Genomic DNA, 23,114 nt, shown 5'->3' with positions numbered 1-23,114 from the left:
TGTTAACTGCAATATAAAATTTTAAAAAGATGTTTATAATACTTCTATAAGGAAAGTTGTAAAACTTAACCAAGGGCCAGAAAGAAATCTTGAATAATTTTTCAGAGAATATTTTCCTACATCTAATATTATAAAGGTGTCAGTTTCTTATAAATTAATTTATACATTTAATGCACTGTTAATAAAAAAATCACAACAGCTGTTCTTTTTAAAGCCTTTCAAAATTATTGTAAAGTTTTTCTGGAAATATAAATTGGGGGCAAGATGTAGAAAAGATTTTTTTGTTTTAATTGAGATTGGGCATGGGAGAATCATAACATTAGAGGTACTACTAAAATATATTAAATTACATTAAATACTACTAAAATATATTACAAAATTAAAATAATTAAGTTAGTGAAACAGTAGAAAACTCAGCAGCTGACTGTTGTGTGTATGTGTGTGTGCATCATCATTATTCATATATATTACAGTCAATCCCTGTTATTCATGGATTCCATATTTGTGAATATTTCTGCTTGCTAAAACTTACTTGTAACCACAAAATCAATATTCATGGCACTTTTACAGTCATTTGTGGACATGCGCAGAGCTGCAAGAAATTTGGGTCTCCCAAGGCCTTTGTTCCCAGCTGAGGTGTTAAACAAGGTGACGCCCTGCCTTCTTATTTGAACTCTCATGCTGTAAACAGTGTCCTTTTTGTGTGCCATGTTTTTTGCATTTAGGGACTTTACCTTGGTGATTTTGCTGTTTAAAATGGCCCCAGAGCATAATGCCATTTATAAGCATAAAAAAACTAAAGGTGAGTGAATTGTATATTATATGAATTATCTCAGTAATGCTCTTTAAAAAACTATGGACAGGGACTTCCCTGGTGGCGCAGTGGTTGAGAGTCCACCTGCCGCTGCAGGGGACGCGGGTTCGTGCCCCGGTCCGGGAGGATCCCACGTGCCTTGGAGCGGCTGGACCCGTGAGCCATGGCCGCTGAGCCTGCACGTCCGGAGCCTGTGCTCCGCAACGGGAGAGGCCGCAACAGTGAGAGGCCCGCGTACCGCAAAAAAAAAAAAAAAAACAAAACTATGGACAAATAACACATAAGTACCAGTCATATGGTAGAGAAGAACTTGCTAATTTAAGCACTGAAGAAAGAAGAAAAGTGATAAGGGAAAAATATCAATTGGCTTTGACTGTATAAAAGTATAAGTTTCTGAATATTAATTACCAAAACAAAATTCTGGGAAACATAGCATATGGGGTAATTAGCAACATCTGTAATAAAGGATAAAAATCCTTAAATATTTTAAGACAGTAAGTAAAAGATAATTTGAAAAATTGGTAAAGAACATGACTAGATGATTCTTTATAGGAACGGTGATAGCTGGTGTATAGCTAATAGAAATGTTCAACCTCATTAATATTCAAGGGAATGAAAATTAATACAGTGAAATGTTTGCATATTAAATTTGGAAAATCTTAATAATCAGTAATTCTCACTCTGGGTGCAGGGAGATGGATACTCTCATATGTTGTTATTTATATATTGATCCAATTTCTTGTATTTAGTTTGGCAAATAATTGAGGCGTACATGTCATATTGTAATCATCTGAGCCAAGTACTGGCAGTACATCAAAGAATAACATAAATATAGTCCTTACCCTCATGAATCTTTCATTCTAATTGAAACTACAGACAAGACAATGACCTATTAAATGTACTGGATGGGCCAAAAGGTTCGTCCAGTTTTTTCCGTAAGATGGCTCTAGTAGCACTTAGTTGTCTTTAACTTCATTCGAAACAGTTTCGTTAGATTATATGTGACAGGTCTCATATCAGTGTGCATTTAAAAAAAGACTTATCAAAGTTGTTGAATTTTTGTGTAGCCATTTTAATATTGAAGATGGAAGAAAGAAAGCAACATTTTTGGCATATTATGCTTTATTATTTCAAGAAAGGTAAAAATGCAGCTGAAACACAAAAAAAGATTTGTGCAGTGTATGGAGAAGGTGCTGTGACTGATCGAACGGATCAAAAGTGGTTTGTGAAGTTTTGTGCTGGAGATTTTTCACTGGAGGATGCTCCATGGTCGGGTAGACCAGCTGAAGTTCATAGCGATCAAATGGAAACAGTAATTGAGAACAGTCAACGTTATACCATGCAGGAGACAGCCAGCATACTCAAAAAATCCATATCAAGCGTTGAAAATCATTTGCACCAGCTTGGTTATGTGAATCACTTTGATGTTTGGGTTCCACATAAGTTAAGCAAAAAAAACCCTTCTTGACCATATTTCCACATGTGATTCTCTACTGAAACGTAATGAAAACGTTCTGTTTTAAAAACAAATTGTGACAGGCGATGAAAAGTGGATACTGTACAACGGTGTGGAACGGAAGAGATCATGGGGCAAGAGAAATGAACCACCACCAACCACACCAAAGGGCCCGTCTTCACCCAGAGAAGGTGATGTCGTGTACATGGTGGGATTGGAAGGGAGTCCTCTATTATGAGCTCCTTCCCGAAAACCAAGCAATTAATTCCAACAAGCACTGCTCCCAATTAGACCAACTGAAAGCAGCACCCGAAGGAAAGCGTCCAGAATTAGTCAACAGAAAATGCATAATCTTCCATCAGAATAACACAAGACCGCACGTGTCTTTGATGACCAGGCAAAAACTGTTAACAGCTTGCCTGGGAAGTTCTGATTCATCCGCCGTATTCACCAGACATTGCACCTTTGGATTTCCATTTCTTTCAGTCTTTACAAAATTCTCCTAATGGAAAAAATTTTAATTCCCTGGAAGACTAGTACTGGTAAGGAAAGGTTTTTCCAGAGGAAGTAATCTTTTGACACAGCAGTTAATATTTCTTGAAATTAGTCCAGAGGAAGAAATTTACTCAAAGACATGTACAAAGATAATGAACCAAGTATTATTTATTACAGTGATGAATTGGAAACAGCATAACTTTTTAACAATATAAGGTTGACTTAATGACTTATGGCATAGCTATATATTTCATATTCACTTGTTAAAATTGTACATGTAGTATCCGCTTAGAGCTTTTAGATTCCTTAACTTAGTACCATTAAGGGAGATTGCAAGGATGCATACATGCTAAGTATAATGTTACCCTATAGTTAATACATTCAATGATATGATGCTAGGAATTCTAGGAGATCCCTGGTGACTCCCATATTTCTCTCCAATTGAATAAGTGATATGTAAATTCTACAGTCATAGCTTCATTCCCTAGTTGAAGAATTTGGGATTTGCTGCCAATTAAAATATAAATGTATTATTGAGGAGTACCACCTTGAGATTGTCATTTGAAGGTATAATGGGAGGCTTCTTTGGTCACATGTCACTTGAAAGGGGTTTGGTAACCTACTACTCTTTTCATCATTCCTGAGCATCAGTCCTACCCTTATAAGTACTTGGAAAGGCCAATATGGTTCAACTTAATATGAAATTGTCCATATTCAAGTATGTTTGATCCATAGAAATAGGAATTTCATATGGTGCAAACTGGTTTCTTATGAAGTAAGGGGATATGTGGTAATCGGCTAACATGTGTAAATCAGTGAATTTAAAATATTTTCATTTTTTTAAAAATTAATTTATATAGTTTTGACTGCATTGGGTCTTCGTTGCTGTACACATGCTTTTCTTTAGTTGCAGGGGCTGCTGTTCGTTGCGGTGTGCGGGCTTCTCGTTGCGGTGGCTTCTCTTGTTGCAGAGCATGGGCTCTAGGCACACGGGCTTCAGTAGTTGTGGCACGCAGGCTCAGTAGTTGTGGCTCGCAGGGTCTAGTGTGCAGGCTCAGTAGTTATAGAGCACAGGCTTAGTTGCTCCGTGGCATGTGGGATCTTCCCGGATCAGGGCTCGAACCCATGTCTCCTGCATTGGCAGGCGGATTCTTAACCACTGCGCCACCAGGGAAGCCCCTAAATGTTTTCATAATGTCTCGTGTAATGTATGTTTATAGATGATGTAGAGATAATTCTCATTTTAAGAGTTTATTGTCCAACTTGTATATATTTCTTTATTTTTGAATTTTATTTTATTTTTTTATACAGCAGGTTCTTATTAGTTATCCATTTTATACATATTAGTGTATATATGTCAATCCCAGTCTCCCAATTCATCACACCATCCCACCACCCCTCCCCGCCACTTTCCACCCTTGGTGTCCATACGTTTGTTCTCTACCTCTGTGTCTCAATTTCTGCACTGCAAACCGGTTCAACTTGTATATTTTTGGCGCTTTTTAACATATTGCAAAATCCTATTGAAAAAATTCATTTTTCTTCAACATGGAACACTTCACCTCAGAGAAAGTCACCCAGGTTTCTTGTAGGTTTCTAGTGGGTGACTTTGAAAGTGTGTGACTTTCATCTCTCATTTTACATGGAAAGCCTGTTCGATTTTATTTTTCTCTTCACACACACAAAATTATTGATTTCTATTATTTGTATATAAAATGATTAATTTTTTAACTATCTGATTTTGTATGAAACTATTCAAAACAATTTTATTTTTACTTATAGGTCTCAATTTATTAATGATGCATACCAGGAAGTACTGGATCTACTATTGCCACTAAATCTTGAGGTGATTGTTGAGCGAAATTTATCCTGGGAGTGGTACCAGGAAGTTCCTTGTTTTAATGTAAATGCTCAACTAAAGCCCATGGAGGTAACTTTTGAATGCTTATTGATTCCTGTTTGTTTGTTAAAAAATATTGCTTGGGGACATAAGTCATTTTGTGTGTATAAGTTATATATTAATTACCTTGGTCACAAATGAAATAATAGCATACAACCTAGAATGCATTGAATGTTTGTCATTCATTTATTCAACAAATATTTGAGTGCCTACTGAGTGTTAGACCCTGTGCCAGATATTGGAGATCCTGTGGCAAAGAAGTTGTGACATTATCTCTGGTTTCATGGAATTTACCAGTGTAATGCAGGGGTGAGAGGTGAGATAGACCGTAAAAAAGTACACAGGCACACAATTAAAATAGTTCTAAATTATGGTAAATATCATGAAGGAAACAAATATTAGACATGGTGCTGTAAGTAGTCAGTTAGATATTTTAATAAAGATGTTAGTGGAGAGGTCTAAGGCTGGAAATAATGATTTGGAAATCATCAGATTATAGATGGTATTTGAAGCTATGGGAATATATGAAGTAACGTAGCAAAGGTCCTAGAAGAATAGAGTGGTTGAAGATGAAAATGGCAAATGGTTAGTAATTTAGACGTAACTTTAATTCCCTATTGGTTGATATCGTGTCACAGGTCTCCAGTGTAACTATCCACAAGTTCGTATTTTTACCTCTCGACTGGATGGAAGTCAAAACTGTATCACATGTTTTGCTAAAGTGACAGCAACACACACTCTTTCTGGAAGATTTCTTTAAGAAACCTACTTAACAGATTCTATTCCCTCCCTTCACCCCCCTGTTTCCCTTTCTGTTTCTCCCCATAAAAATTATATTCAAAAAGAGAAAATCATCATTTAAAAAATTTCAGATTTGTAACTTAAAAATGTATTTAAAACTTAAAACATGATGACCTCTAACACACCATTGTAAAGCAATTATATTCCAATAAAGATGTAAAACAAATGAAACATGATGATCTCAACTCAAGATCTTTAAATTCTGTGTATAAGATCATATGGACTCCTTAAATTATAAATGGGCCATATCTTCTTAAGATAAATAATTGAAGTCTCTTTGTATTGGTAAGACAACAGTTAGAAACTTATAAAACATAAGTAGCAAGTTCTACCTAGCATACTGGGCAAATCTTCTCCCCACTGGGCCCAACATTAGGCAGATTTGTGTGGGGCGGCTGGGACACCATTTTCCTTCACTCTTCTCCAGAGAAAATCCATGCAGAATGTTCAGATGATGTTGCAGACCTTCTGCAAATGCGCAGCTGCCTTCCAGGACAGATCAAATTGGGTCTTCCCCTGCAGTGATCTGTCTGAATAGTTAGCAGCTGTTGTGGCTCACCCCCAGGTTCACACATTGGAACCCTCTTGGACATCATCCTCTGCATCACAAAGAGGCTAGAATCGGTTACTCTAATGCATCCAGGCTAAGTGCTGCAGTTTGTGATTTTTGACTTGTCAGATGTTCGGTGGTAGCATACACAGCCAGTCCTGAAATGCAGGAGCCACAGACCAGTATTCCTTGAATCCTTACAGTTCTTCCAGCTTCCTGTACTGAGTTGTTGGCAAGAGTGAAGAGTAATGATTAATATCAGTTATTTGGGGGGTATTCAGTAAACATGCACTAATTGAAAGACTATGGTTTAGAAGTTGTAATATTTAATTTCATTTTATTAATTTATATGAATATACTATTTTTGCAATACCTGCTACATAATAATCACAAAATAAGTGTCATGAATAAATGAAAATTTAAAAACAAAACATAAGTAGCAGGAATAAGGTACACGTGGAATTAATCTTAAAACACTAGATTAGTTTATCACTTTTGAAATGTAGTCAAAGGAAGCCCGATGCAAATGAAACTGTTAAATTTTGTGGAATTAAAGTTATCCCTTTGAGGTTATTAGACATACCAATTTAAAACTCACAGGTCTTTTTTTTTTTTAACTGAATTGCTGTTCTGTTAGAGTTCTTCAGAGAAATAGAACCAATAGGATATGTGGTGTGTGTGTGTGTGTGTGTATGTGTGTGAATACTCTTGGTCTGGATGCGTTAGACTGACTTCTTGAAGACTCAGTTTTAACCTCTCCCTGACTCTGAAGTTGAGATCCAGGGGGAGTCAAATATGTGGTCCCCTAAGGTGGGCTGCAACAGCTGCTAACTCCTCGGGTGTCTCTTGATAGGGGAAGACTCAATTTCATTCTAGTGGATCTGCCCCAGAAGACAGCTGGGCATTTGTAGGTGGTCTGCAGGACCATATATATACATACATATACGTATATACATATATGTATATATATATATATATGTGTGTGTTTCTTTATATATATATTATATAATATATACATATATATACATACACATAACATCTAGAATAATAACATCTAGACTAAATCTCTACATACTACGACCTAGTCAGGTTGACATAAAATTAACAGTCACAGCTTTCAAGACAGGTCTTATGCTAGTGGTTTTAGGCTAAATTTGTAACACATGGAGTTTTGAGTTAGTGTGTTGCATTCTTCAAGTGGACTTAAGCATGATACTTAATCATTCAAGCCTCACCTTCATATAAAATCAGGATTATACTCTTTAACCTACGACTTTTGTGAGGGTCAACTAAAATAATTCATGTAAAATATATTGTAAAATATTTTCAATTGTATAAATTTATTATTTTTGATTATTCTATATTTGTAAATTGAGATGCTTACTAACCAAAAAAAATAAAGGCACTACATGAATACTTGAAAATGAAAGTTCATTTTAACGGTTTAAAATTAGTAGGTTAATTGCTACATTCATAACAAGAAACGTTCATCATTCATAGCTTCATTGATGCTGACATTTAATTTAGTTCTGTATTTCACAAGGTACTGAAGATCACATGGTCATTTCAAAAATGGAATATTCAGTTAGTAGAATTATCTAATATGTTAAAAGTTGGCTTTTTAGAGGATTGAAATGAAAATTGTTTTTCTTGTATGAAAATTTTTGACTGCATGAAATAGTAATGTTAAAATAAGCAAATCTTATTTTTTAACAGTTCATTCTTAGTCAAGAAGATATAACAACTATTTTTAAAACATTATATGGCAACATACGGTATGAAGAAAGTGATAGTGCCTCATGTGGAGTAATAAAAGATCAGTCTAGTGTTACTAGTGGTGCTACTAATGCTTCACACCATTCAGGAGGTATGTGCTTAACCTTAAATTAGTCCCCCTCCTCTTTCCTTCTTTCCTTCTATCCTTCCTTTCATTCTTCCTAGTTCTAGGTTTGGGTAAAATAAGATTTATAAACCTTTTCTCTTTAGCTAATCTCATTCAGGTATTTCTGATTTGTCTGTTATTAGTCATTCTGTTGATTTTTTTTCTTTGAATCAAAATTTCAAGTCTTGTTGTGACAAAATTCCTTAGTATGTATTTATTCTTGTTATCCCAACTTCCCTGTAAGTCCTTATTTTCAATTTTTCTCTTCATCCCCTCCTTCTCCCTTATTCCTAGTGCAGCATATGTTCCAGATGGAATATTTTATATTAATATTAGGAGTATCAAAATATTAGAGATGTGAAGAGAGGATGATCATTAGTAAATGATGGATTTCAACAAATAATTAGAAGGTGGATGGAATAGAGCAGAGGAAATTGTAACTCAGAAGAAGTCTGCATCCAATGTTGGATTTAATTTATTATGTAGAATCCTAACTAGGTGCTAAGTTCAGCACCAGCACATATAGAGAATTGGGTTAATTAGAACTGCTGAGATGATTTTGCTTCACTAGAATAAAGTTCTCTTCATTCTGGCATTTTGAGGAACCCCAAATCTGCCAACCTCAAAGTGAAATCTGCTAGTTCACAAGACTCACTCTTGCAAAGCACTAATACATTGCACAGCTTTTCCAGTCAGGGAGAATCCCAGCAAAGAAACAACCTACATTTGTAACATTACCGGAATCCTCATTCTTACTAGCTAGAATAACCAGCCTGGTCCGTTATTGTTAAATATTAATGGTCAGATATAAAGAAAATCACAAGAACCTAAGCCTGAAAGCAACCAAGATAAAGAGATAGTGTTTCCTGAATGAAACAGAAATAATTAAGGAAACAAAAGAGAACGTGAACAAACAGAAAACAAACTCTAATTCATAATCAGAGGATTTTGAGAATATAAGAACCAGATCCTACCTTCACTACCTTCTGCCTTTCCAAGATAAGAAAGAGTTCTTGGAAACCAAAAATATGATTGCCAAAATTTTGAAACAAATGCACAAAGCATGGGGTTAGCATGTAAGTACTGAGTTGGACTGTATGGTTAATGTAATCTCCTATGACACAGAGAAAAAATAAGCACAGCGATGGAAAGTGATATAGAACTTAAGAGTGGTAGAGCTTTAGTTCAAAAGGTCCAATTTCCAGAATAATAAGTATTTTAGGAGAAAGAACTGAGGGAATGGAAGAGAAGAATCTTTCAAAGAAATAATAGAAGAAAACTCTCCAGAACTAAGTAAATATTGGAACAAAATCTTGGATGTAAAGAATCTACCAAGTTTCAAGCTGATTGAAGACTCCCCATGCAAACACATGTTCATGAAATGTCAGAACAACAAAAGTAATATTTTTAGTTGAAGAAAAACCAGGCTGCCTTTTAGGGCTTGGGGAAAAAGTGACTGGAATCAGATTTATCATGAATGAAACTGGATGGGATGGGATGGATGGAGGATGAAAGACAATGGAGTAATTAATATAGCCAAATTTCTAAGGAAAGTTATTTTGAAGTTAGGATTCTATATATGGCCAAACCATCATCTAAATGTGAAAACAATAATTTTCAGATTTCCAGTGACTCAAAGTTTAGTTTCTTTATACCCATTCCTAAAGAAATTACAGGTATACCTTGTTTCATTGTGCTTCATTTTTTATAGTGCTTTTCAGATACTGTATTTTTTACAAATTGAAAGTGTGTAGCAACTCTGAGTCAAGAAGGTCTATCAGGTTCTCATTAGTTATCTATTTTATACATATTAGTGTATATATGTCAATCCCAGTCTCCCAATTCATCCCACCCTCCCCTTCCCCCCTTGGTGTCCATACGTTTGTTCTCTACGTCTGGGTCTCTATTTCTGCCTTGCAAACCGGGTAATCTGTACCATTTTCCTAGTTTCCAGATATATGTGTTAATATACGATATTTGTTTTCCTCTTTCTGACTTACTTCACTCTGTATGACAGTCTATAGGTCCATCCACGTCTCTATAAATGACCCAGTTCCGTTCCTTTTTATGGCTGAGTAGTATTCCATTGTATATATGTACCACATCTTCTTTATCCATTCATTTGTTGATGGACATTTAGGTTGCTTCCATGACCTGGCTATTGTAAGTAGTGCTACAGTGAACCTTGGGGTGCATGTACATGAAGAGATGCTCAACTTCACTAATTATTAGAGAAATGCAAATCAAAACTGCAGTGAGGTATTACCTCACACCAGTTAGAATGGGCATCATCAGAAAATCTACAAACAACAAATGCTGGAGAGGGTGTGGAGAAAAGGGAACCCACCTGCACTGTTGGTGGGAATGTAAATTGATACAGCCACTATGGAGAACAGTATGGAGGTTCCTCAAAAAACTAAAAATAGAACTACCATATGACCCAGCAATCCCACTACTGGGCATATACCCAGAGAAAACCATAATTCAAAAAGACACATACAATTTTGTTTTTTTGTTTTTTTTAATGAAGTTAAAGGGATCAATTCACAAAGAAATCTAAATGTGTATGTGCTAATAACAGAGCTTCAAAATATATGCAGCAAAAAGTGACAGAACTAAAGGAGGATATACACATACACAAAATCATAGTTGGATAGTTAGCACACCACTCTTAGTTGATAGAATATAGACTAAAAAATCAGAAAGAATATAGAATATTTGAATACTGTTAAAAAAAACTTGACCTAATTGACATTAATATAATACTTCACTCAACAATTGCAGAATATACTTTTTTTAAAGGACTCCTGGAATATTCACAAAGATTGACCATTGTGGGGAGGGAGGAGCTAAAGTTTTCTGACCACATGGAATTAAGTTAGAAATCAATAGCAATTGGATGTCAAAAAAGCTTGAAATACTTGGACATTAAACAATTTCTGAATAACTGATGGGTTAAAAAAGAAAAACAAGGGAGATCAAAATTATTTAAACTGAAAAATAATGAACATAAAATGTCAAAATTTGTGGGATGCAACTAAAGCAGTGCTGAAAAATTTGTAGCTATAAAGGACTGTACTGGAGTTAAACATCAAAGATAAAATCTTCTACCTCAAGAAACTAGAAGAGCAGATCAAACCCAAAATAAATAAAAGGAAGAGAGTAATATAGACAACAGTAGAAATCAGTGAAAGAGAAACAGATAAGCAGGAGAGAAAATTACCAAAGTCCAAAATTGTTTTCATTGGAAAGACTAATGAAATTGATAAATCCTTAGCAAGACTGATAGAAAACAAATTATCAATATCAGAATTAATTAGATTGTAGTAGTTCACTACCAGGACAATAAGGGAATATTATGAATAATTTTGTGATAATAAATTCTAGAGCTTATATGAAGTGTAAAAATTTTTTGGAAAAAAAGAATTACCAAAACTGACATAGGATGAAATAGAAAATCTGAGTAGCTCTGTATCTATTAAAAGAATTGAATTTCAATGGTGAATTCTATTAAATATTTAAATAAGAAATAATACCAGTGTTAAACTCTTTGGAAAATAGAGGAGAGGGGAACACTTCCTTAGACATTTTATAAAGCAAACATTACCCTGGTACCAAAAACTAAAATCAAAAACAAAACAGAAAAAGCCACTTCAAGAAAAGAATATTGCACACCAGTATCCCTCATGAACACAGGCATAAAAATTCTTAACAACATATTAGTATACTGAATCCAGCAATAAGGATATAGGATATTTCATCTTGGCCAACTGAGAATTATCCCAAAATGAAAAGTTGGTTTAACACTCAAAAATCAATTAAGCTAACTCACCAAATTAATAGAGAAAGGAGAAAAAGTTATATCACCTCAATAGATGCAGGAAAAACATTTTTTAAAATTCAGCACATATTTGTGGTAAAAACTAGAAATGTCTAAAAAGGCATACTTAATAATGAAGTAGAAAGTTTTCCACCTAAAATAGGAACAAGGCAAGAATGTCCACATTCACCATTCCTGTTCAGCTGGTAGTCATTGACAGAGCAATACAGCCAAAGGAAGGATTTTTTTTTTTTTTTAAATATCTTCTCAGCCACACCACGTGGCATGTGGGATCTTAGTTCCCCAACCAGGGATCAAACCCACGCCCCTTGCCGTGGAAGCGCAGAGTCTTAACCACTGGACCACCAGGGAAATCCCCAAGAAAAGGTCTACAGAGTAGAAAGAATTAAAAATGCCTTTTTTCTCAACATGATTGATTACACAGAAAACCCTAAGAAGTCTTCAACAAATTCCTAGAATTAAATCAAGTTAGCATTTTTAACAAGATACAGGGTGAATATGTAACAATTGAGAAATAGGACTTTAAAAACTATTTGCAGTAGCATCAGAAAACATACTTAGGAAGAAATTTAACAAAATTATGCAAGACTGCTACACTGAAAGATACCAAATACTCATGAGAAAAACTAAATGACCTATATATATGAAAATGTATGCCACGTTTGTGCATTGAAAAATCTCAGTATTGTTAAAATATCCATATTGTTTAAATGTCAGTTCTCACCATATTGATTTATATATTCAACATAATCCCTGTCAAACTTTAATAGAAATTTAAAAATTACTTTAAAAGCTTATATAGCTAAGGATCAAGAATAGCCGTGTGTATGTGTGTGTGTGTGTGTGTGTGTGTGTGTGTGTGTGTATGAAAGAAGAGCAAAGATTTACACTATCTAATTTCACAATTTACAATAAATCTTCAATAATTAAGTTAGTATGTTATTGGCATAACATAGACAAATAGATTTGTAAAACAGAACAGAATGTCCAGAAGACATACAAGTAAACTGATACTCAACAAAGACTGGTCAATAGGGAAAAGATAAACTTTTAAACAAATGGTGCTGTCGTAACTAGGTAAATGTAGGAAAAATTGAACTTGTCCCTTCACACCATACACAAATCAATTTGAGATGGATGAAAGGCATATATTTGAAAGCTAAAACTTTTAAACTTCTAGAAGAAGGAACATGAAAGAATATCTTCATGGGATAGCCAAAGATTTCTTGGATAGATAAAAAAGCAATAACCATAAAAGAAACACTTTGTAAAGTAGACCTCGTCAAAATGTTAAACTTCTTTCTGCTCATCAAAAGATAGTGGCAGGGACTTCCCTGGTGGCACAGTGGTTACGAATCCGCCTGCCAATGCCAGTGACATGGGTTCAAGCCCTGGTCCGGGAAGATCCCACATGCTGCGGAGCAACCAAGCCCATGCACCACAACTACTGAGCCTGCACTCTAGAGCCCGCGAGCCACAACTACTGAGCCCACACGCCTCAACTAGTGAAGGCCATGCCCCTAGAGCCTGCGATCCGCAACAAGAGAAGCCACCACAAAGAGAAGCCCGTGCACCGCAGCAAAGAGGAGCTCCCACTCACCACAGCTAGAGAAAGCCCACCGCAGCAAGGAAGACCCAACGCGGCTAAAAAAATATTAATTAATTTTAAAAAAAGGGAAAAATGATAGTATCAAGATTGTGAAAGATTGGGCTTCAGACTAGACGAAATATTCAAGATGCCTTTATCTGACCTTGTTCTTATATCTAGAATACAGAACTCCTTGAAATTAGTAACTTTTTAAAAAACAAATGCCCAAAAGATTTGGATACTTTAGAAAGGATAATAGGTTAAATGGACAGTAAGCACATGATAAGGTGCTAACATAGTTATTTATCAGGAGGACTTCCGTTTACCAGACTAAAGTTTAAAAGACTGACAACACCAAATGTTGACGAGAATGTGAAACTGCTGAAACTCTCACATGTGGCTCTTAAGAAAGTGAAATAGTATAACTACTTTTGACAAAGTTAGGCAGTTAATGTATACCTACCCTATAACAAACAATTATAAGCCTAAGTATTTACTCCCACTGCACCCCCAAATAAGTGCATATATACACAAAATGACTTATTTAGGAATATTTACTACAGATTTATTCATAATAGCTTAAATCTGGAAATAACCCATATGTTCATCAGCACTAGGATGGATAAACTTTATTTTCATGCAGTGTATTTTCGGAGTACATAAAGAAGGAGCTACTGACACATACAGTAACATGGGTGAATCTCAGAAATATTAACTGAAAGAAACTAAACATGAAAGAGTATGATATATCTTACTGCATTTATACAGAATTTAAGAACCCACAAAACTAATCTAAGGTGATTGAAATTAGAATGGTAGGGAGGTTGGGATAGACTGGGAAAGGGTTGTAAGGGAACTTTTTGGAGTGATGTGAATGTTCAGTATCTTAATTGGAGTGTTGGTGACATGGATGTATGTATATATTTATCAAATCCCATTAAATGTTTCAGATAAGATCTTTACATTTCACGGTTGTAAATTTTACCGAAATTAAAAAATAAGTTACCTGGAATGGTGGTCCTTGTCTCTGGAGTCAGGTAGAATGAGAATTAGGAATTGCTATGTTTTTATTATATGTCCATTTAATATGTACCATGTATATATAATACCTTGTCCCAAAATATAAAACGTAGAAAAGATTGAATTTTGGATCCTTTTGTTTAGTGGAACAATTTTTTAAATGTCATCTAAAGTATCTTGTTTGGTTTTAGATTTTGAAGTAAAATTTAAATACCAAACACATATACCAGGTACTCTAGTATGCATTTTACACATGCTGTTTTGCTTAATCTCCAAAACAAACCCAGTGGTTAGTTCTTTTATTCTTGTTTTACGAAAATTAAACCAAGAGTTTATTAAAAGTAAACCAAGAGTTTAATTAATACTCTCAGGTTATTATGTAAAGAATCCTAAGCCAGTAGTTAGTGAGTTCAACATCAGAATTTTTAAATCTTTTAAATTTTTTGGAAAAACATTATACTATACCCATTTATTTAACAATTATCTTAAATCTAGTTCAGGTCTGTTTTAATGAGTTCTACCATTCCTGACTTTCTTCTTTTCTCCAATAACTGTAATTTTTCCAAGGAACAACTGTAGTGACAGCTGCTGTGGTAGAAGTACATTCACATGCTTCCCAAGTTAAGACAACACTAAATATGAGTTTCAGAACTGATTATCTCACCATGGTACTGTATAGTCCAGGTCCTAAACAGGTAAGGTGAAGAAGAAAAAATATATTTTCTCTTGTTTCCTATATTTTGGAATATCTGTTCCTCTGAGAAAAATTGTTGATCTTTTTACTTTAATAATAAAATAATTTTAACTATTTGCCTTTTAAAATGAGTTGTCTTTCCTATTGCCAGTGATATGAAAAATAAAATTTTAAAGTTATTATTTTTCATGCCTTTCATTATGAGCTCTTTGGAGATAGAGAATGTGGTATTTCATGTCTTAAAATATGTTTTAAATTTGTGTTTTTGTGTAAAATTTGTATTGATTTCCTCTTCCACAGACTTCATTTACAGATATTCGTGATCCTTCTCTGAAACTTGCTGAATTTAAGTTGGAGAATATTATAAGTACTTTAAAAATGTATACAGATGACTCAACATTTTCTTCCTTCTCATTAAAAAACTGTATTTTAGATGACAAAAGGCCTCATGTCAAGAAAGCAACTCCTAGGTAATAGTGTTCTAAGTTTTTACTTGAGAAATGGTTGGTATATTTTACAGAACTTACTCCCAAAGTTGCATGTTCATTTTCTGGATATTTACTAAAATCTTCAGAGCTTCAGTGCAGTTGAGTCCATAGTTTTAAGCCAACATTTGAAATGCCCTGGTTATGTGCTGTTCTTGCTGAATGGTTGATTGATGGGTTATATAGAAATAATCAGTGTAATTAAATCAGTTTTTAAATTAATCTGTATTATCTAAAGTATTAATCTGTGTAAATTGTAATGGGAAATATATGAAAAATTGAGAAAAAATATGCTGAGATTCAAAATTCTGATAATTTCTTAAGGATATACTTCCTAATTTATGAAACAGTTGAGCTCCCAAAGTCTGTAAGTTTATTATTTGGAGTCCTTTGTGATCTTAATAAGAGAAATGACTTCAGAATGCTGGTTTGCTGTCAGTGAAAGGGATAAGAGGTCTCTGAGTTTTATTGGTGTGTTTGATTATTTGTAAGATACTCATAGGAATTGTTATTATTGTGTTTTTCAGAATGATAGGGCTAACAGCTGGGTTTGACAAAAAGGACATGATGGATATAAGGTATAGGAGAGTCAGAGACGGTTGGGTGGCTGATTTAGTCCTTCAAGAAATGTATATTTGTGCAAGTGTGGAATTTCTGCTGACAGTTGCAAATGTGTTTCTTGAGGCCTACACTACAGGCACTGCTGTAGAAACCAGTGTTCAAACATGGCCTGCTAAAGAAGAAGGTTAGTTATTGGCTAAAACATTTAATATCTGTATTATTGAAGTGCTATAATAGCACTTACCTTGATTAGCCTTCTAGATGATGAGGTTAAGTGGATTATAAGTTAAAAATCTTTATTTTTCAGAGGTAAAAGGAAAACTTAAATGTGTTTTCTGATAAGATGTACAGTTTGCATATTTTTCAAGGTGTAAATATATATTGGGTTCAAAAATTATGAGACCTTTATTAAAATAAGTAACTGTACTTCTTTGAAGACAGTAATTTTTTTTTTTAACATCTTTATTGGGGTATAATTGCTTTACAATGGTGTGTTACTTTCTGCTTTATAACAAAGTGAATCAGTTATACATATGTTCCCATATGTCTTCCCTCTTGCGTCTCCCTCCCACCCACCCTCCCTATCCCACCCCTCCAGGCTGTCACAAAGCACCGAGCCAATATCCCTGTGCCATGCGGCTGCTTCCCACTAGCTATCTACCTTACTACGATTGTTAGTGTGTATATGTCCATGACTCTCTCTCGCCCTGAAGACAGTAATTTGAAAGAATTCGTTGGAAGAAAACGGAAAGAGAATAATAAAACAGCCACTCCTTTTCATAATTAAAGATAGTATTTTAACTTAAAGTCCTCTTTTATTCTTGTTATATTCAATATTTATAATTTTCTATTATCTTTTACATATTTCATTCATTGTGGTATAGTAGAAAGAGTGTCAAGCTGAGAGTTAGAAACTAGATTTATTTCCAGCTCTGCCATTAAATAGTGGAGATTTTTCCCTACATTTTGAAATATTCTTATGGCTATACCTTCTTTAAATCTTATACCAAGAGAGTTGCAGTAAATTCCTTTGGGACCTAAGATTCTTTTATTTTACTTTTTACTTAGAATGAAAGTAACATTTTCCTATAAATAATAATTTTTCATAAGTAATGTATATAAGAAAGATTTATAACTATTTTAAAACATTGTTTTTATTTCTATTTTAGCACTTGTACAGCAATCAGAGAAGTGGGAAATTAATATTATTATTAAAAATCCTGAAATTGTGTTTGTGGCTGATATGACAAGAAATGATGCCCCTGCCTTAGTCCTTACAACACAATGTGAGATTTGTTGGCAAGGTGACTTTGAAAATAATACAATGACCGCTGCCATTAAAGATCTCCAAGTGAGAGCATGCCCATTTCTTCCAGTCAAGAGAAAAGGAAAAATCACTACTGTGAGTTTACTATTTACCTATCAGCTTAATTGTAAACTATTTTGTATTTAGTGTATGTCATTTAAGAAAGTGCCTACATACTTTCCACCCTTACTCTGTAAAATACCTTTCTTTCTGCTTGTAGAGCCTAATGTAGATTATTATTACACCAGCTTTGAAACTCTTTTTCATTTTTCCAGTTGTTCCTTATTGTTTTATGTGTTTGTGGAGATAGTCTCACTAAGAAGTTGCTTTCATCTAGATACTTCTCAGTGAAGACTTTACTCTGACTTTCTAACCATATCAATTCCACACTGCTTTTTGGCCTTTAAGACTTTCTACCAATTGTTTCTGGTGCTGTTTCAGTTTTATTATTTTTAATTTTTTTCTCCCATCTAGACATTTTTGCTCAGACACGTTTTTTTCCTTTTCTCCGTATGGCTTATTTGTACCATCAGCCATTTGTTTTGACATACTTCACATTTGTATTTTATTCTGTAATATCCTCTTGGCCTTCCTCCTCTTCATAACTGATTAAAATTCATTTCTTCAAAGACGTCTTTTCAAGTTAACTATCTGACTCCTAGTACTCGTATAAAACACTTATAAAAATATTTAGGCTCCTACAGGAGTAATAGAAGTATAAATATTCTAAGTATTAACAACATAGAAATACAAGATGTAATTTTGTTAAAAGTAAATACCTATGTATTGGTTAGGATATAGGATAGACTGTTTCCCTAGTTTGCAAGGCTGATGGCTCACTTCTAAGCAAAGAAAAGAAATAAAAAATGGAGGGCATACTGATTCTCTTTTAGGTTATACGTAGATGTTTTACATGTATTTTTTCTATTCAGTCTTTTGGCTTGAATGTAGCTGTATGACCACCCTTACCTTCAAAAAAGGTTGGAGAATGTGGTCTCTTTTCTGAGCTATGTTATGCTCAGATGAAATTTGTTACCGTGGAAGAAAAGGAGAACAGATAACAGGTGGCAACTAGAGGGTCTTCTTACAGTCCACTCAAAGGTTTCTTCCTTTGTTCATACAGATAATCCATACTTGTCTTTTCTCACCCACAGAACATATTCACTTCTTCCTCAAGGGATAAAATCTCAGCTCAGAGTTCAAGATCTTTAGGTGACAGTTTTCTCTGTTGAGTCTGCATGTGACTTCTTTTGATCTGGCAATATAATAGATTAAGTACTAGACAAATAAGTTACCACTTTTCAACAGGCACACACTTCACCACTATCTACGCAACCACTAGTATAACAGTGCTGTAAGGACAGGATAATTGCAATTTAAAAACCCATTCAGAAAAAGAAAGAATGGGAAACACTTGGCAGTCATTGATTCATAACAATTATCATATCCTGCTGAGTGGAATTGTGAAAACTTTAAGCTCCAGCAGTGGAGTAAATTCCTTGGATAGCCTGAGTTGGAGTCTTTGATTTTTTGTCTCTTGAAAGAACACTGTCCTCATTTTCTCACGTGGCTCTGGCTTTCCCCTCTGAGAGATTTTTTTTTTTTTTTTTTTTAATCATTATCCACTGTAGACACATCTGAAGTGGCTGTTTTCTTTCTTCGGGAACTGCACTGTTTTCACAGCTTACTTCCTGTTGAGTTTATTACTTGGAGATTGTTTTAGCAGTTTTAATAATAACAAGCTTTTGTATGCCAGATACTGGTCTCTTTGGCAGTCCTTAGTTCGTTAAACGTTTAGTTTGCCATCTCGGTGGTTCCATTTGTAAGTAACCTTAATATCCAAAGCTACTATTTATTCACAGGGTGGTTTTCTTGTTTTATTTACGAATCTGTCATCTGCCTATCCTCCCTTCATCCTGACTTAGTAAAGGCTACTTTTAACAGTAGGTTTGGGGGAGGGGGATAGCCACATCTGTTATCTTTTTTTTTTTTGGCTCCCATGTCTGATCTTAACAAAAATTGCCAGAGAAAAAATAGCAGCCACAGTCTTATTTCTTGCTGAGTTTCCTCTTTAGAGCTTGGCTCTCCTCAGTGTTTTCCCTTCTCTTATAGGCCTTTGCAAACAATAGAAAGAAGGAGGTAATACACATCAAGATTCTAGCCAGACCTGTCTAGCTAAAATTTTAGGCTTTTTTGTTGTTGTTGTTAAGAACATGGTCTGTCTTCCTAGGTACCACCAGTAGCAGTTTTACCAAATATTTTGCTGTAGCATTGTTAGAATTATCAGCTTTGTATTTTGATATATCCCTTGTCTATCCAGTTGCTAAATCAGTCACAGATACTTCTTACTTTGTTGCAGTAGTGCCAATTTTTAGGTATGAAATTTAGTATTAGGATATTAATTAGGCTGCTGTAACAAGAGGTCCCCCCTCCAAAAGGTAGCTAATGCATGGTAGAACTAAGTATTCTTTCTAGAAACATGGAATAATGACTCAGTTTAATGGCTCTGGTGTAATGTAGGGGAACCAGGCTCTTTCCATCTTGTTCCACTATTCGTAGGCTGTAACTTAATCTGCTTGTTCAAAGATAGTTCACAATGTACCTACGTTGCAGGTTGCTGGGGGTGAGTGGTGGTGGTAAGGAGAGAACATGAAGGCAAAAAGGGATGCCCATTCTAAGAGCACTGCCCAGAAGTTGCACATACCACTTCTGCTCACATCCTTTTGGCCAGAATTTAGTAATACGTCAGCACACAGTTTTAAGGGAGCCCAACAAAGGCAGTCTTTCTAAAGACCAAAATGTCACCTGCTTGAGTCCCTTCATTATACATTTGTTTTCTGTTTTATTATTGTTGTTGTGTTGTTTTTTTTATATTTGGGTTAAATTGCTGTAATTTTTCTAACTTCTTAATGGATGCTTAGATAATTGGTATTCTGTCTTTTTTCTTCCCAGCATATGCCTTTTAAGAGTAATTTTTCCTCTAAGCACACCTACTAGTGTTGATATGTTGTATTTTTATTCTGTTAAAAATACTTTCTCATTTTTATTTTTTATGCATGGATTAGAAGGGTTTTGCTTAATTTCCAAATATTTAGGGGTTTTCTGGTTGTCTTTTTATTGTTGATTTCTACATTGATATCACTGTGGTCTATTAACATATTCTGATTTTAATTCTTTGAAGTTTGTTGAGACTTATCTTATGGCCCAGGATATGGTTGGTTTTGTTTTTATGAATATTGAATGTCCACTGGGGAAAAAGTGTGTTTTGTTGTTTGAGGAATAGCATTCTATTTAGATAGATTTTGTCCATAATATTGTTCAAATCTGCTATATTCTGAGAACCTTTTTTTCCCCTGTCCATTTTATCAGTTTATTGAAAGAGATCTATTAAAATCTATTTTCATTGTGAATTTAGCTATTTTATGTTTAGTTTTTTCAATATTTGCTTTATATATTTTGAAGCTAGATCATTTAAATGTGTACACATTCTGTATTAAATCTTGCTGGTAGATTTGACCATTTTATTAAAATGTCTTCTTTATCTCTGGAAATGATTTCTAAATTCTACTTACCTACTATTAGTATACCTATTCCAGCTTCTTTGTGGCATTTGCATGGTATATCTTTTCCTATCCTTTTACTTTTAACCTTTCAGTTTCCTTATGTTTAAGCTGTGGTATTTTTGTAAGCAGCATATTTATTTGTTTTTCATAGTTGAGTCTTTTAATTAAGATATTTAGTGCATTTACTCACTGTAACTCCTGTACTGTAATTGGTTTTAAATCTGTGACCTACCATTCATACTATTTGTTCCATATGTTTTATGTTCTGTTTTCTTCTCTGTATTGTTCTTTTTGGGGGATTAATAGGACTTTTAAATTTTTCTGGATATTATAACATGCATTCTAGACTTAGTAAAGTCTAATATAAATGTTTTTACCACTTTTAAAGCTTTTAGAATGCTTTAAATCCTCTTCTACCATTTTGTAATAGTAGTCATAGATTTTAATTCAATATATATTTAGAATCTACAGGGTATTTTTGTTTTTGTTGCAGTCAGTATTCATTTATATTTAACCACATATAATCTGTTTCTATTATTTTTTACTTCTTCCTACATCTCCATTTTTACATCTGGAACCATTTTCTTTCTTCCTGAAAAGCTCCTTTTATTTTATTTTATTTATTTTTTTGAAAAGCCCCTTTTAGTATTTATTTTAATGTGGTCTCTTGGTGGCAGATACTGTCAGTTTTTGTGTGGAAATGTCTTTATTTTGCTTTCTCTTTTGAAGGATAATTTTGCTGGATATAAAGTTTTAAATTGGTAGCTATGTACATTTAAAACTTTCATGGTATGTCTAGATGTGCTTGATATTTATTCTTTTGGAGCCTGTGGTACTTCTTGAATCTGTAGCTTTGTGTATTTCATAGGTTTAGAAAATTCTTTGTCATTATCTCATTAGATATTGCTTGTGTGTCACATATTCTCTCTCCTTCCCTTCTTCGACTCACAGTTTCTTGTTAGACATTTTAGTCATATTCCATATGTCACTTAAGCGCATTTCTTTATTCTCCATTCATATTGTTCCATGCTTCACACTGGATGTTTTTTCCTAATTTTTTTCCTAATTCTGTCTTCTGTTTTGTCTAGTGTGCTATTAAACATTATTATCAAGTTCTTAATTTCTAGTATTGCATTTTTAAGTTATATAATTTCTTTTTATAGACCCCTCTGTCATTCATTTTTTTTACATATTAATCAAAATTACTTTAAAGTTTGTTCTTGATAATGCCAATAATTGAGTCATCTCTGTTTATTTCTGTTTTCTCTTTAGTTTTTGTTTCTTCTTATATCAGATACTTTATTATTGAATGCCAGACAGTATAATGAAATGTTATAGAGGTTTCACTGATTATTTTCTTCCTGTAAGGAGGTTTTCACTTGCTCTTTGTTAGACATCTAGACTGGGAACAATTTACCTTTATCTAGTAGGAATTAAACTTATTGGAGGCTGGGTTGCAGTTGTTGTAAAGCCTTGTTTACTCCTGGTTCATATCCACTAGTATATAGTATTTCTCTCTGCGTCCCATCTGACAGCCAGGAGTACTTACTAGGGCCCATATTAAAGCCCATTTTTGGCAGATTCTGAAATTGTTTTTTTTCTTTTCAGCCCCATTCTCCATATCATTCTAAAATTGCTGACCATTTCACTCTACTTAGCAATAGCCTTCTGCTTAGTGTGTGTGTGTGTGTGTGTGTGTGTGTGTCTAAAGCACTTCACAAATAACTAGAAGCTAAACTACCATGAAGTTTTGAGATAACTTCTCTGCTCCTGTTTTTTGCCTTGGGGACTTTGCAAGGTTGCCTAGGTAGCATGCTTATAGTTTCAAGCAGACTTTTTTTTTTAATTGAAGCATAGTTACTGTACAATATTACATAACTTACAGGTGTATAATATAGTGATTCACAATTTTTAAAGGTTATGCTCCATTTATAGTTATTATAAATATTGGCTATATTCCCTCTGTTGTACAGTATATCCTTGTAGCTTATTTTATAACTCAGTTTGTACCTCTTATTCCCCTACCCCTATATTGCCCTTCTTTCTGCTTCCCTCTCCCCACTGGTAACCACTAGAATATGAGTCTGCTTCTTTCTTGTTATATTCACCAGTTTATTTTATTTTTTAGATTCTACATGTGATACCGTACAATCTCTGT

The 23,114-nt window shown here is 34.2% G+C and overlaps 1 protein-coding gene across 3 annotated transcripts in view; it reads left to right on the top strand.

The window, feature by feature from the left end:
* Window positions 1–23,114, top strand: part of VPS13A (vacuolar protein sorting 13 homolog A) — a 242,039-nt gene that overhangs the window by 129,142 nt on the left and 89,783 nt on the right. For all 3 annotated transcript variants that reach the window (XM_030876971.2, XM_060300819.1, XM_060300820.1), the window contains exons 34-39: window positions 4,548–4,695; window positions 7,733–7,883; window positions 14,915–15,042; window positions 15,342–15,511; window positions 16,054–16,271; window positions 17,257–17,489. In XM_030876971.2, the coding sequence (XP_030732831.2) occupies window positions 4,548–4,695; window positions 7,733–7,883; window positions 14,915–15,042; window positions 15,342–15,511; window positions 16,054–16,271; window positions 17,257–17,489 (1,048 nt within the window). The remainder of the gene's footprint in view (window positions 1–4,547; window positions 4,696–7,732; window positions 7,884–14,914; window positions 15,043–15,341; window positions 15,512–16,053; window positions 16,272–17,256; window positions 17,490–23,114) is intronic.

Source organism: Globicephala melas, chromosome 6 (assembly GCF_963455315.2).
Source record: "Globicephala melas chromosome 6, mGloMel1.2, whole genome shotgun sequence".
NCBI classification, from domain to species: Eukaryota; Metazoa; Chordata; class Mammalia; order Artiodactyla; family Delphinidae; genus Globicephala; species Globicephala melas.
Note: the sequence above shows the minus strand (reverse complement) of the source record. Positions and strands in the feature narration are given on the sequence as shown.